At 34.2% G+C, this 14,681-nt stretch overlaps 1 protein-coding gene across 2 annotated transcripts in view; it reads left to right on the top strand.

Moving 5' to 3' along the window:
- The first annotated feature begins 7,240 nt into the window (after positions 1–7,240).
- Positions 7,241–14,681, top strand: part of LOC106110314 (protein tipE) — a 12,500-nt gene continuing 5,059 nt past the window's right edge. For both annotated transcript variants that reach the window (XM_013292083.1, XM_013292082.1), the window contains exons 1-2: positions 7,241–7,478; positions 12,881–14,035. In XM_013292083.1, coding sequence (XP_013147537.1) covers positions 13,071–14,035 — 965 coding nt within the window. In that variant the 5' untranslated portion in view covers positions 7,241–7,478; positions 12,881–13,070. The remainder of the gene's footprint in view (positions 7,479–12,880; positions 14,036–14,681) is intronic.

Here is a 14,681-nt window from a genome sequence, read left to right as displayed (position 1 = left end):
TTTATTTAAATTGTATTATGCAAATATATTATCTTTGTATAAAATTTGCATGTTTCAATAGTTTTAATACAGTAATGTGTTCTATAAGAGCGTGTGCACATCTGAAACTAAACTATCGCACAACTGTTTAGTCGGTTTGATTTCTATGAGCTTATATGTGTGCATACTCGATCTTTAGTTGTTCAACAACAGTTGAGGCTGCGAAACAATCGACAATCGCACAATAGTTGTGCGATAGTTTAGTCAAATGTATGCGCCCGCTCTAAAAATATAAAAATTTTAATATACACAAATTACACATGAATCTATCTTATAATAAAAATAATATTTTTGTTGTAAATATCGATTAATTTTATTGTTAATCAAATAAATGCTTATTCAATTTTAATGTAAATAAAATAAATTGTTTCTCTAAATTGCTATATATGTAAATATAAATATAAAGATTGAGAATCGAAATGTGAGTAAATATACCAGCAAAGAACATTTATGTATTTAAAGTGTTTGTTCAGATATTTTTAAATCTTCATCAAAGGCTTAACTTTCTAGAATTATCGCTGCTCTAAAGATCTAACTTACGTATTCTAACTATATGAATACATAATTTTTAATGTACTCCACAGACGAACAATTTCCAATTTTTTAATACCAACCGTTAGTCAAGCAGTTTTCTAAGCAGTCTGTTTATGACATTTGTAAATCATATTAGAATTATTTAAAAAGCATTTAAATTTAATTACATTTCGATTTTCAATCTTCATTATTTTTCCGAATATTCCATAAGCTAATCTTCAAACAACTACCATGGACACAAAGTGTTATGACAAATAAAGCTTCTTCTACATACGTTGTTTTATTTAATTAACTATCTATTCCCATGCGGCTTCATCCGCATAAAATTATGAAAATTTTATTTTATTGTCTACATTTGTCAATTTATTAATAGCAAATGTCAAAATGACATGACATGACAAACAGCAATCTTGCTTTCTTGATGTTGGCAGCAACTTATGGTCTCTTTCCCACATTAGGGTTTACATCCAAAATTTAAGTTTAATGGCGTGAAACTATGTAGCCTAAAGCGTGATATAATAGAGTTATTCAAAAATATGCTGTAATTGCTGACATCTTAGGCAACAAAGAAGTGTGTGTTTACGCTTTATTATAATAGTATAGATATAGATTATGTTACACGGCTTTCTAAATAAGTACCTTATTACTAATAGATCAAGGTCGCTTTCCGCACATTTGATTTTACAAAAGGCCGCACCAGGCGATAGAGTCGCGATTTAAAAGTGACGTATGTTTGAGCTAAAATTTGGAATACTGTAACTTTTTTTTGGTAATGCCCTTAGAATTCGACATATTAGATATTACTGTTTTTGTCCTCAAAAGTTTTAAAAAATCCGCGATAATAAACATTCCAATATAAGATTTCATTGCTATGAGTCAATCGACCAGGGCCGGTCTTGGCATGTCAGCACCCTGGCAGTGCCGGATTAAGAGTGCAGAGCCTGCAGCAAATTCTGTCGAGGGGCCTTTGGTCTGCTTCAGGTTCTCAATTTAAGGGTATTAAATAAATGTAAACTTTTAATTTAATTTTTATTTAATACTAACTTTCACCCGCGACTCCGTCCGCGTCTAATTAAGAAATCAAAAGTGAGTAGCCTATGTGTTCTTCTAAACTATCCGCTGCATCTATACCAAATTTCATAAAAATCTGTTCAGCCGTTTAGTCTCCAAACTCCATCAAACATCCATCCATCTAAACTTTCGCATTTATAATATTAGTATGATTGGAACATTAACGTTAAAACATTGTAAAATACCTCCTTATTTTTATGCTTTTGTGACGAAATCGAGTTGAAGCATAGCCTATATCAAATAAACCACTTCGAGTTTTTACTTTCGTTGTACTTTTGCAGATATATGGTAATTTTTACAGAATTAGGCACATTTTCATAAAATAAATCTATTGAGAAAAGTTTGTCCAATCGTGATTCTGTTCCACGAGACTTTAGTTAAAGGACTGAAGTTACACATACTAAAATATCACCAATCAAATCTTTGTAGAAATCCTGTTCTATGCTTCCAAAGATGCGCAATTTGCCACAACAGGGCCTAAAGCATGCAAGACATTTTACGCTCCTATCTAAATTTATATTTCAATTACTTTCAGACAGGCCTTGGAGCGCAGGGCCCTTAAATTAGAGGGGCCTGTAGCATTTGCTACTCTTGCTATATGGCTAATCCGGCACTACACCCTGAGCGCGATATCTACGGCGGCCTTGTAATTCTATCCCATATTTAAAAAGACATCAAGAGGTGCCCTGGCACCCCTTCACGGAGCCTGTGGCACACCTTTATCCGCCCTGGCCGGTCGCCCTACTCGACTATGCGTTGCCTGGTTCTACAATCTATACTATTATAATAAAGCGTAAACAAACTTCTTTGTTGCCTAAGATGTCAGCAAGTACAGCATATTTTTGAATAACTCTTTTTTTAATAAAAAGCCTTACACTTACGTCACGTTTAGGGGGTAAATATTTTGGATAAAACACCCTAAAGTGGGAAAGAGACCATAAGTTGCTGCCAACATCAAGAAAGTAAGATTGCCAAGATTTGTCATGTCATGTCATTTTGACATTTGCTATTGATAATTTGACAAATGTAAACAACAAAATATTTTTTTCATAATTTCATGCGGATGAAGCCGCACGGGAACAGCTAGTATAAGCGGTTTTAACTACATTGTTACAAAGAACTCATTCGAATACAAAATTTAACGAATATCAAGTAGGTTCAATTGAGTTCATATATAAATCGATATGATTACCCTACTTCCAACAAAGGAAAAAAAATTGAATTATTTATAACTCTTATTATGAATAGACCAATCAATATTAGGGCTTTCATGAAGAATTTTCGATTAACATAGTAAAGGTAATCAACAATATGAAACTATATGAACGAAGGCAAATAACCACTGCCTATCTTTCTTAGACAAATTAATATAACGCAATAGTAAAATAAAACACTTTTACAATATCTATTGACAATTCGTTTCAACATAATCCCTTATTTACTTGTATGGCATAAAAATAGTCTACGGAGATCAATAAAAGCGCCAATTTAATTTACAGCAAATGTATTCGAACACGAACATATTAACGAGCGGAGCGATTTACAAATATAAGGAATACCACACTTAATCAGAGCTAGTGACAATTAATTTTTTTGTAGTTACAAATATACAGATGCGTGTCGTCTGTCTTCCTGTCCTAAAGGCCGGGTTTTCCGGGTAATCCTCAAAATGGCTAGGTCGATTTCGATGGGACTTTTACGGGGAATTCTTACAGATGAAGCCGTTGGCTTATAAAAATAGTGTACTAACAGGACCTTCTTGTGTTTTTTTTTTGTTTGACCTTTTTTGTCTAAAAGAGAGCTTTCTTATCGCGTTTCTTATGCAATGTAACCTCACGTTTACCTGTCAATGTTTAAAAGGGTTGAACGACCCGAGGCGGCACAGAACATTGCGTTTTACTGCAATAGCGTATACCTATTCCACCATTTAATAACCCTCAGCCACATGCCTACGTTATTAAATAAATAACTCTGTTTCAATATTCATTTTATTAATTTGTAATGCTTGCTTATGAAATGTTACAGCAATGCTTTTACATAATAACACTGCATTCCTCCATACATTTTATGCAGACACTAGACTTTTCAGATACATTTTTTGTTACTAACCCTTTTATTAATTACTGTGAACCTGATCTAATTTATATCTAATTTCAAAGAAATTTGACACAGTTGAACATAGCCTGGATGAATATATATACTTTCAAACTTGCCCGTAACTTCGTCCATGCAATGTTAAGAAAAAAAAAGCCTATAACATGCCCGTGTATGTCAGCTACCCTTCAGTGAATGTCCGATCGAAATCGGGCGAGCCGTTTCGGAGATTGCCCAGAACAAACGCGGCTTGCGGACAGACAGACAAAACATTTTATGTGATTTTCGTAGCTGATAAGCAACGCAATTACATCATTTGCTCAAAATCTGGCTTTTTTCTTATGTTATTACAAACTGACACTCCAATTTAATTACATGTATAAAGGTCGTATTAATATGCATATCGTAAATATTTTTTTAATTAAAATTGAACGGTGTATCGACCTTGACAATAATCGATAGCAGAAGATTTAGGTGAAATAATATTGGATATACGCCAAGGCTGGCGCGGAATCATTTGGCACGGCACTGTACCACACCGCTATTCGTTCCAGCCAGAATTCCAATTTAAAACAAAAAAACATAATAGAAAATGTTATCTTTAATCCCTAAGATTTGAATTTTCTTGTATACTAAGAAACAATCGACAGTTGCACTGTTGTGCGTTTGTCGATTGTTTCGCAACCCATTCAACTGTTTAGTTACGCAACTAAAACTCGAGTAGAGTGCGCATCTTCATATAAGTTCATAGGAATCAAAGCGAAACTAAACGGTGGTGCGATAGTTTAATCAAATCATCAGTTTAACATTTAAATTAACAGTTCGAATGATTTTTATTGATGGATAAAAGGCTTTGGAGCATCATCACATATGGGTTTACATGTAAAGTGTGTCGGGCTAAAGGTCTTTGCTGTACACTTATAATGAGCTTACTGGTATACAATGAAAAAAGCTTTTGGTCGCGACTGCATCCGTAGAAATTAAAAAAAGTAGCCTATGCGTTTTTCCAGACTATCCTCTACATTTCTTCCAAATCTCATCAAGATCCGCTCAGCCATTTAGGCGACAATCTCTAACAAATCCATCTAAACCTTCGTATTTATAATATTAGTAAGATTTTTTCATTACATTTACACAGAAATAGGTCACTGTGTTACATTTAGTGTTCACCTACAGTAGCTAATTATTGCTTACAGCAAACTGCATTCGTGATAAAACAGGTTTTATGGTAATCAAGTTAATTGCTATAGGTGTATAGAAAGGAATTACGAAAGCATAATAACATATTAAGAATATTTTTTTTTATGTTTGTTAAGCGACCGCTTGACCGCGATCCCACCTAAAGAAAGTGATGTAGTCGAATGATGGTACGCGCTAGCTTAATAGGTAGCTGTTCTCTACTTTTGAAGGGTCCCACGGTTTTTGAAGATAGATATAATACAAAAGTAATCAAACTCCTCGTTACGATATTAAGACGACGGAAATGATAATCGAAAAGACAGAATTTCGTAAAAAAAAGAGATTACCTTCCATTAGGTTGAGTCTTAGAAGAGGGGGATCATGCTTGCCAATTTGAATTTTTCCCACTCAAAATCAATATTACAAAGCAAGAGAACAATGCAAACATTAAGAGAGTAAAAGTTATGTACGAAACAGTTAAAGATAAATAACACAATTATATCTACTTAGATACGTGGATTTGACGCAATAGTTTATTTTAATAGATATAAAATAGTTCTAAATACAATACAAAATCAACTAAACACACAAACCTCGCGGTTACGTTTACGGTAAACAGTCCGTAAATATTTAAGGTTATTTCTAAAGTGGCGGCACTTCAAGTCGCGTTCGACGTCGTTAGTGTAATTTGAATATAATTTATACAGTCATTTCACGTTTAATTACTGGCCTTTTATGTATACCATCCTATATCTATATACCCCGTTATATACCAGACTGTACATTTGTAAATAATCATATCATGTCATATAAGCACATAAATATAAATATTATAAATGCAAAAGGTACGATGGATGGATGGATGTTTGTTGGCGTTTGTAGCCTAGGCTGAACGGATCTCCATGAAATTTAGCACAGGCTTGGAGCATAGTCTGGAAGAATACATTGGCTATTTATCTCGGGCATAGTTACTGTTCCTGTATGATTCATTAATTTAGTTTTTTTAAGTTTATTCGATTACTCTGCAAAGATTCAACATATCTTATTAAAATTTGGCACAGATATAAAACGAAGTCTGGAGTACACATGGGATAAGGTTCATCCCCGAGAAATGTCCGGTACCCAAGGGATACGTAGCTTTTTGTTATTTATGTAGTTTGTATGTTTTGTAATACCTCGCGGACGAAACGCAGGCAACAGCTAGTGTAAAATAATGTAAAAAAAAATAGCAACAATTTTTTTCTCTACGTTGTCATTCAAAAAAATATTTACATTACAGCTTTTTATTCTGTCCTATCTTTATTCTAATTATCCTTTCCATGTATCGTACTCTTTAATTTGCAATAAACAAAAGCAGACGCAAATTTTATTTGTTACAAATTATAGTAAATTATCGGTTTCCTGCGACTCTGTCCGAGTGGAATTAAAAATTAAAAGCAATCCTACAAACCTATGTGTTTTTGCAGACCATCATCTACATCCATACCAAATATCATCGAGATCCTTTCAGTATAGGCTACTAGCTCTAAAAAACATCCATCCATCTAAAGTTTTGCATTTATAATATTAGTAAGAAGTAAGATTAAATTCTATGAGAATGACCTACTATAAAGTCTTTGTTTTGCTGCCGCTAAGACCCTTGTGAAAATTTCCCCTAATACTGCAATCCGCTAAACTTTATTGACCCAAAAATTCCACTAAAGTTTCGACCTTAAACCTATAAACAGAGGGAATTCATTGTTCAAAGTATTTCAAGTCAAAAGGGACTAAGTTCAACTCTGTCCGCATATTTCAAACCTTAATGCATCAGTTTGCGTGTATCTAGATTAAATGCATTTAATTAAATTAAAGCTGGGGTTTTTTCCGGAATGTTCCATGAATAATTGTCATATTTACGTGGGGCTCCGCAATTGTAAAGCAAGAAAGACAGTCTGTCGCCATACAGCGGTGTAGCACATGACACGAGCTCTATCGACCGGCTCGGAGCGACGCGCGCAACCCACTGTATGAGAACACACAGACGAACGTCGAATTCCAAATTCAAAAATATAACAAAAGAAATAAAAATGAAACATCAATTGTAACTGGCACATCATAAGTTTTTTGCAAAAAAAAAATATTAAAGCGTTCCATTTTTAAAATTGAATTCAAGATTTTTTTTGTTTCTTTTAATTCTGCAAAAAGTTTTTTTTTATTATAAGTCATAACCTTAATTGGTTTTTAATTATAATTCACAGTTTTTTTTTAATTTCGCGCGTCTCGATAAACTTACACATAAGGTTGTGATTCGGTTCGTACAGTCAGCGCCCAGTAGCTGGCGGGTCGCGGTTTCGTATTGACGTCCTTGCAAAACGAAGTCACGTCTTTTATAATATAAAAAAAAGAAAGAAACAATTCTTAGTACACATTTCGTTATAACAATAATAAACATTTGGTGTTTGATTTGTAATTAAAGTGATATCAACTCAAAATCAGTTTCAAATTCATCAGACAAGGAATCTGCAGATTTTACCCCAGTTTGGGGCTACAGTCGGGTTATTTTTGAACAGCACAACACTATTGTATGTATTCTTTAATTAATTATATATTTACAAATAGAAAAATAATTTTATAATTTACTTTTAATTTAGGCAAAAGGTAAGCGAGTTTCTTAAGTTGCTGCATTATGTCACAATGCGTAAGTCCTTATCAAATATGTTTTTTTCCGATATACAATTATTAAACTGCGCATGAAAAGTTTTTTATTACACTATTTTAAAACCGTAAAACCGTTAATCTTTAATTCTCTTCTAAGATTTAAAAACAAATACTTCGAATCCTTTTCGTTTAATATCGATTTCAAACTGAAACATAGTTTTCCACCATTGTGAGATTTTTGAGGTTATGTTATGTAATCCTTATGTTGCTACTGAAAACTGAAAACCCTTACAGTTTAGTAGTTAAGCGTAGAAGCTACGATCTAGAGATCTAGAGTTCAAATTCTAAAACATTTTAATCTGTGTATTTTATACGAAATTTTTACACCACTGATACGATGCAATATAACTAACTGTCGCCCGTGAATCCGTCTCGATTTATTAAAAAAAAAATAGAAACCTATGCATTCTTCCACACATTTATGGCAAATTTCAGAGAGATCCGTTTAGCCGTTCTGAAGATACAAAGTAACAAACATCCATCCCTTAAAACTATTGTATCATACTTAATATTATAAATGCGAAAGTTTAGATGGATGTTTGTTAGAGTTTGTAGCCTAAACGGTTGAACGCATTTCGATGAAATTTGGTATATATGAATTGCATAGTCTGGAAGAACACATAGGCACTCACTTTTGTTTTTTTAATTCCGCTCGGAGTGGCGGGCGAAAGCTAGTTTATTATATCATAGTAAAATAGCAAGATAAATGTGCTACGTGCTTAATAATTCTTTGTTTAGTAATTTAAAATCTATACACAGTAAGTCGTTATTTCATTGTTTTCTTTGAAACCAATATGTGTTGTGTATATAATATCGTAGGCACTGTTACATGAAGTAACTTTCGAGGGACTCCCTGGCTCTTGTAAAATTAATTTAATTCCACATATAAGTAAACAACGAGAACCAAATAAGAAAACGAAACGTAGTTCGCGTGTTAAAGCAATATTTGTTAATTCTAGTTAAATATTTTGCAGTAAATTATTGTTCCTACAAAATTTTCTTTAATTGGTAACGTAATTTAATATATGATATTGAGGAAACCAGACCTGAGAAGAATATTGCTATCTCTTTCATATATCCTTGGAAATAAAGATAGATAATTTCCCCGGTTATCAAACAATTTTTATGATCTTTTTTTTATTACACAAAATCAATTATCACGACATTGAATAGAGAAATATAAATAGAAAAAAAATTAACAATCAATTGTACTGTCCAGTTATTTTGCACAGTTCAATAATGCTGTCATAAAAGATTATCTGCAGCGACATTAAGACTATAAAAATCAGTCATTCAAAAGGCATTAATTGTTTCTTAACTCTAAAGAGCGTTATTAATAAGTAACAGTTTAGCGTAATTAATGTTTAGTGATCCCTTAGCTCGTTACTAAATAAACCTCATAGTTCAAGTTGGGGACGTTAACATTACCGTGGAACTTAAACATGGCTTAAATATTAAAATTTAATAAGTTCATAACATTACTTAAACTTTAAAAGCTTGATATTTTTAAATCAAATTACAAAATGCATAAGTGTGCCCTTTAACATCTTTTTTACTAATGGGGAAAAAATAGTAAAAAAGCCAATACGATGTTTTTACATATTTTCATGATATGCTCCTTTTTGTTTTCTAATTTGAAGATTAACAGTCAACAGTAACATGTAAACAGCCTAATCACAATATACTAATGTTATAAATGCGAAAGTTTAGATGGATGGATGTTTGTTAGAGTTTGTAGCTTAAACGGCTGAACGGTTTTCAATGAAATTTGGCATGGATGTAGAGGATAGTCTGGAAGACCACATAGGCTACTAGTTTTTGTCTTTTTTTCCACGCGAGAGAAGTCGCGGGCGAAAGCTAGATTTAAAATATAATCGATTGTAGGAGTCCAATGCGATTTGAATTTGAAAAAATTTGAAACTTCAAGTATTGAGGGGATAAACTTACGTGAGACATTATATCTAATTATTATTACTTAACGGCTACCACTCAGGTCTATTTTTCTATATATGTATGTACAAGGCGCGACGTGACCCCAAAAAAGCCCATAACACTAGCCCTGAAGATGGACCCCCGATACGTCCGAAACTAGTCGTTGCCGCCCCCCAATATAGACGTGAGTGATAGCCGTCTACCAATATACGAATACGCTGGTTGGTGATAATGCATAACTGTCTTTTCTCTGTATATTCTCTACTCTTCCCATTAAATACAGGTAATAAATTTTAAACCTTTTAATTTCTATCAGATGGCTCGTTTGCAACATTCTTCTTGTTAATTTAAAAAAATCGTAAAGCTATTTCAGAAACTTCAGCATATCTAAAAGTTGATCGGAAAGACTATTTATTTCAAGTCCACTTAGTTTTAGTAAATCAACGACCAACTTGAGAGCTCTTGCCACCACTTTGCCTGAGTGGGCATCGATTACCCCCGATACAGTTGACACGAACTTATGAATTATCAAGTCTTTTTTACGTAAATGAACACAAAATACAGTTTACATTTTAACATTTACAAATATATATAAATATAAGTATAAATAAAAAATAATATTTATAAATAAGCAGGCGTATTTAGTAATCTACATATCTTATTAAACACTAGCTGTTCCCGTGTGGCTTTGTCCACATGGAATTATAAAAAAACTTTATTTTATTGTTTACATTTGTCAAATTATCAATTGCAAATGTCAAAATGAAATGACATGATTCCAAACGATAGCAATCTTGCTTTCTTGATGTTGGCAGCAACTTATGGTCTCTTTACCACATAACGGCTTTATCCAAAATATTTACCCCTTAAGTTTAATGGCGTGAAAACAGATAGCCTAAAGCGTGACGTAAGTGTGAGGCTTGATATAAAAGAAATAATTATTCAAAAATATGCTGTGATTGCTGAAAATTGCTGACACAAAGTAGTGTGTGTTTACGCTTTATTATAATAGTATAGATGATCGTTTAGGGTTTTTTTTTATAACATTAGGTGGCAAACGAGCAAGCGACCACCTGAAACCGCCAAAATGGCGAAGCGACCGCTGCCCATAGACATCCTCAATTGCAGATGCGTTGCCTACCCTACCATACGACGAAGGAGGAGACGCACATAAAGAGGATATTTCCCCTTCCTATGCATCTCCTCCACCGTCAAATCCACTTCCTCTTCCCAACCTCTCCTTATAAAAAAAGGGTGGAAAAGAGAAAGGGACTTAAATTAGGCCTCCGGCACCACACTCATCAGACGAAACACGGAATTGCTTCCATTTCACGTCTGTCTTCTGTGTGGTCGTGGTATTACACCGGGCGTGCCGGCCCTGCAGTGCTAAGATGTTAAAGCGGACACTACCACTGTTCTCTTTCCCGCTTGTTCTGTTTGTCAGTATTTAGTTAAAGTTTCAACTCTTCCAGAGTTTTAACAAAATTATGTTGATCAACTAATCAATAAACTTCAATATTAAAAAGACATTAAATACCAAACACATTAATACAACGAAATCTAAAATTACGACAATAAAACACTGTGTCTATAAAAACTTTCAAACAATGCGATTGGAGGCGACACGACAAAAAGCTCGACAACCGCCCGAGTACAAAGTTGAACCGAGCTTTTTATTTACCTTTTAAGCATATACTTCGCCACTTTGACATCATTTCAAGCATTAATACCTTCGTCTTTTAACACAACTTAAAAGAATGTTTTCAACTACTTTACAATTATGAATCTAAAGAAAATAACAACCTCCTGTCATTTCACTAATGGGAAGGGTAAGGGATCTAAATTAGCCCTCCGGAATCCTTAAAGCCCTTAAAAGTCTAAGAAATATAAACTAAAAGAAGTCTTCCCATGTTTCTTTATTTTATGTCAATTTTTATTCGCATGTAGTTTTTACATACTTTCTGACAGCTAAATATCCTTGTTAGTCTTTACTTTGGTTTGATATATCCCTATATCTTATCTCAATATATTGCTCTCACGAAATAACTTTGTTGGAAGCTTCTATATGATAGGTATTGCCGCCAGTCAGTCTAGCCAGGAATTCAGGCTTAATATCGATTGTGGCTTGAATTAACTCCGTAGTTCTGTTATGCAAGTCGACCTTGCTGTGGATACCCTGATTTTAATCTTTATTTATAGCGCTGCATATTATATGGCTTCAAATGTAGTCTAACCTATATCAGTCAGGAGTAGGGCAATATTTGCATTGTCGAGTTGAATTCTTTCCAAGAAATTCGACAAACTTTTAAATGTCGGACAAGTTTTTTAAATCGAACAGTTCATTTCGAATTTAATTATAAGTCACAAAAATAAAGCTATAAATAATATTGTTAAAGATAAAAAAACCCAAATCGCAAATCTGTAAGTTAGACTGCGGAAATTAAAAAACTTCTATTGGTCTCTCTGACATTGAGATATTGGAAAGAATAAAATGGAACTACTCATTATTCAACCTTTCATATAAAGATTAAGAAAACATAGGGTTGTTTTATTTTCTCTTTTTAATCTTTTATAAGTAATGTTTCGCCCGCGAGTCCGTCTGCGTAGAATAAAATAAACAAAAACAAATGTACTTCCAAAGTATCCTCCACATCTATGCCAAATTATATATCTCATCTAAATTTTCGTATTTATAATATTAGTATGATGTAATTTATTATGATACAAAAGTATTTTAATTTTCAAAAACATTAATTAATAAAACATGTTCCAAATTATGGTGCTTTTAATGTACCAATTCATCTCAAATTGTGATGACCGGTTTCCTAATTGTCCTCGTAATCCAAAATAAAGTAGGAAATACCTTATTACGTAAAAAACAGGACACGTGGATTATTCCCATTAGATCACACTCCTGTCAAATGTTTCTTTATCGAGGTGCTTTTATGAAATTTAAAATAATATTTAAAAATAAACCAAATAACATCATATAATAAAAAGAGGGTTAACGCGTTTAGACCATAGTCGGTAAAAATGGAACAGAATAGATAGTTTACGGTAATCTCTACACAAGTATTAAACGGTCATTAAAGCTTTCACCACTCAATTTGTAGTCGCAATACATATAAAATTTGTAGTAGCCACAAAGACTCTTTATTCCTGAATCAAAAGAAATTTATTCTCCCTAAGGACCTACGAGAATGATAAACGATCACCATTACGCATTAAACTGTAATATGGGTTGTAATGAATTATTTATCATATAACCTACAACTGCCCGATATACAATGACATGTACTATTTTGTATCTGTAAATCGATATTTTTCTTTGCAGTCTGTCCATACGAGTCCTCGCAAAACGACCTGAAAATCACAGACAAAAATGTAAATAAGTAGACGCGAAGAAAATTCAAATCAAACACGAAATAACAATCGAGAGTTAGAAGACGGGAACTTATTCAAATGAAATGATACGGCCGAGCTGAAACAAGCGATATGGTCGCTTCTAGCGCCCCCACGCCAACATGGCCGAGGAAGAAAAGCTACCGATTCCCCCCACATTTTTCGAGAAGGTTCTGTTCTACACGACAGCCACGTTCGTCCTGCTCGCTACATTCAGCCTCTTCGCGTTTCTCTTCTTAGTGCCGTTCGTCATCGAGCCAGCGTTCACGACAATATTCATGCAATTCGATCCAGTTGGAGCGTTATGTGTCACCGCCCAAGTTAAACATTTAGTAGGAGCCAGTAACTGCACTTGGGCTTCTTGCAGGGAAGGTTGCACGAAGGACCTCTACGAGTGCACACAGATCCGCGTCAACTACAAACTAGGGGAATACCCGAACGTAACGTCCACAGAATTTGAGAATCTAATCAGAGCGGAGAGGTCGTTAAGAAGGGATTACGACTACGAAAACAATTACGAAGCACCTATCGATACTATTCCAGAAATGGACGACCAAGAATTGCCCGATGTGATACCTACGGGTCTGCAAGGCAATGATTCCGAATGGTATTTCACTGGAGCGAGGCTGTTCCCCAACGTGAAAGGTTGTGGATACCCGCCAATCTTGAACTGTACCATATTCTACGGCCAATACAGACCTCTGGGCACCAACTATACTTGCTACTACAGCCGTGTTGATCCCGGTCTCGTAATAACGGATCTCGACATGTGGCAGAATACACTGAACCTTGTGTATGCTATGGCGATACCGATACCATCCTTTATAATTTCTGTGATATACTTGACATTTGCGTATTTTAAGATCTACAATACTGAGGAGGAATCGGAGCAAGCTCCGTTGCAGAGTGATGCGGAGGGGATGGCAACGGGTGATGATGGCAAGCCGACGACTCCCGGCTCCGACACGTTTAGGGAAGACTTGGCTTGCTTCGGCCACCAGTTGAAGATGCAGCTGGCTAATGAGAAGCCGAAGGAAGGTTTCGAGTCCAACAGCCCTCCTATCTCTAATTCTGCTTCATTGTCTGGGTAAGTTTTCTGATACTTTTAATATTTATAATAACTTGTGTTAACTTTTAGATTTAGACTCTGTTAACATTATTGTTTATGTATTTGACTACATTTAATATTCAGTTAAAACGAACACTGTCGTCATTTCATTGAGTCTATTTCTATCATTAGAGTATAGAACTGTAGGTATAGTGAAAGCAATTACGCAAATGAATGACGATAACGTTGAAACAATTATCCCAGGAGGATCAAACTTGTTTATAGATTTTGCGTTTAGGATCAAAGAATTACAGCTACTATATAGTAAAGAATCTAACAATGTTAAAATAAAATAACTTTAACGAAAGTAGTAAAAATTGGTGCAAATATTTGAATAAATAAAGGGGAATGGCGTCGAAGATTGATTGGCAGTAAAATCGCAATTTGTCTTAGTTCATGTTATCGCGAAGGGTGCAGTAAATATAAATGCTTTTTCTTGTCACTTTTAATAGCGATTGTCATTTGTCATATTCACGATGTAGGAGATATTCTACAATAGTTTAGGACTAATACATTAAAATAGAATAGTATATACAGTAAGCGAGCGTTCGCACGGACGCGAAAACGCTAGGCGGTAACTATGTGTCAAAATAGAACGTATGGGATTGTATGAAGCTGTTCATAC

The sequence above is a fragment of the Papilio polytes genome, unplaced genomic scaffold, assembly GCF_000836215.1.
Source record: "Papilio polytes unplaced genomic scaffold, Ppol_1.0 DF820678.1, whole genome shotgun sequence".
Taxonomy (NCBI): Eukaryota; Metazoa; Arthropoda; class Insecta; order Lepidoptera; family Papilionidae; genus Papilio; species Papilio polytes.
This window is presented reverse-complemented; position numbering and strand designations above follow the sequence as displayed.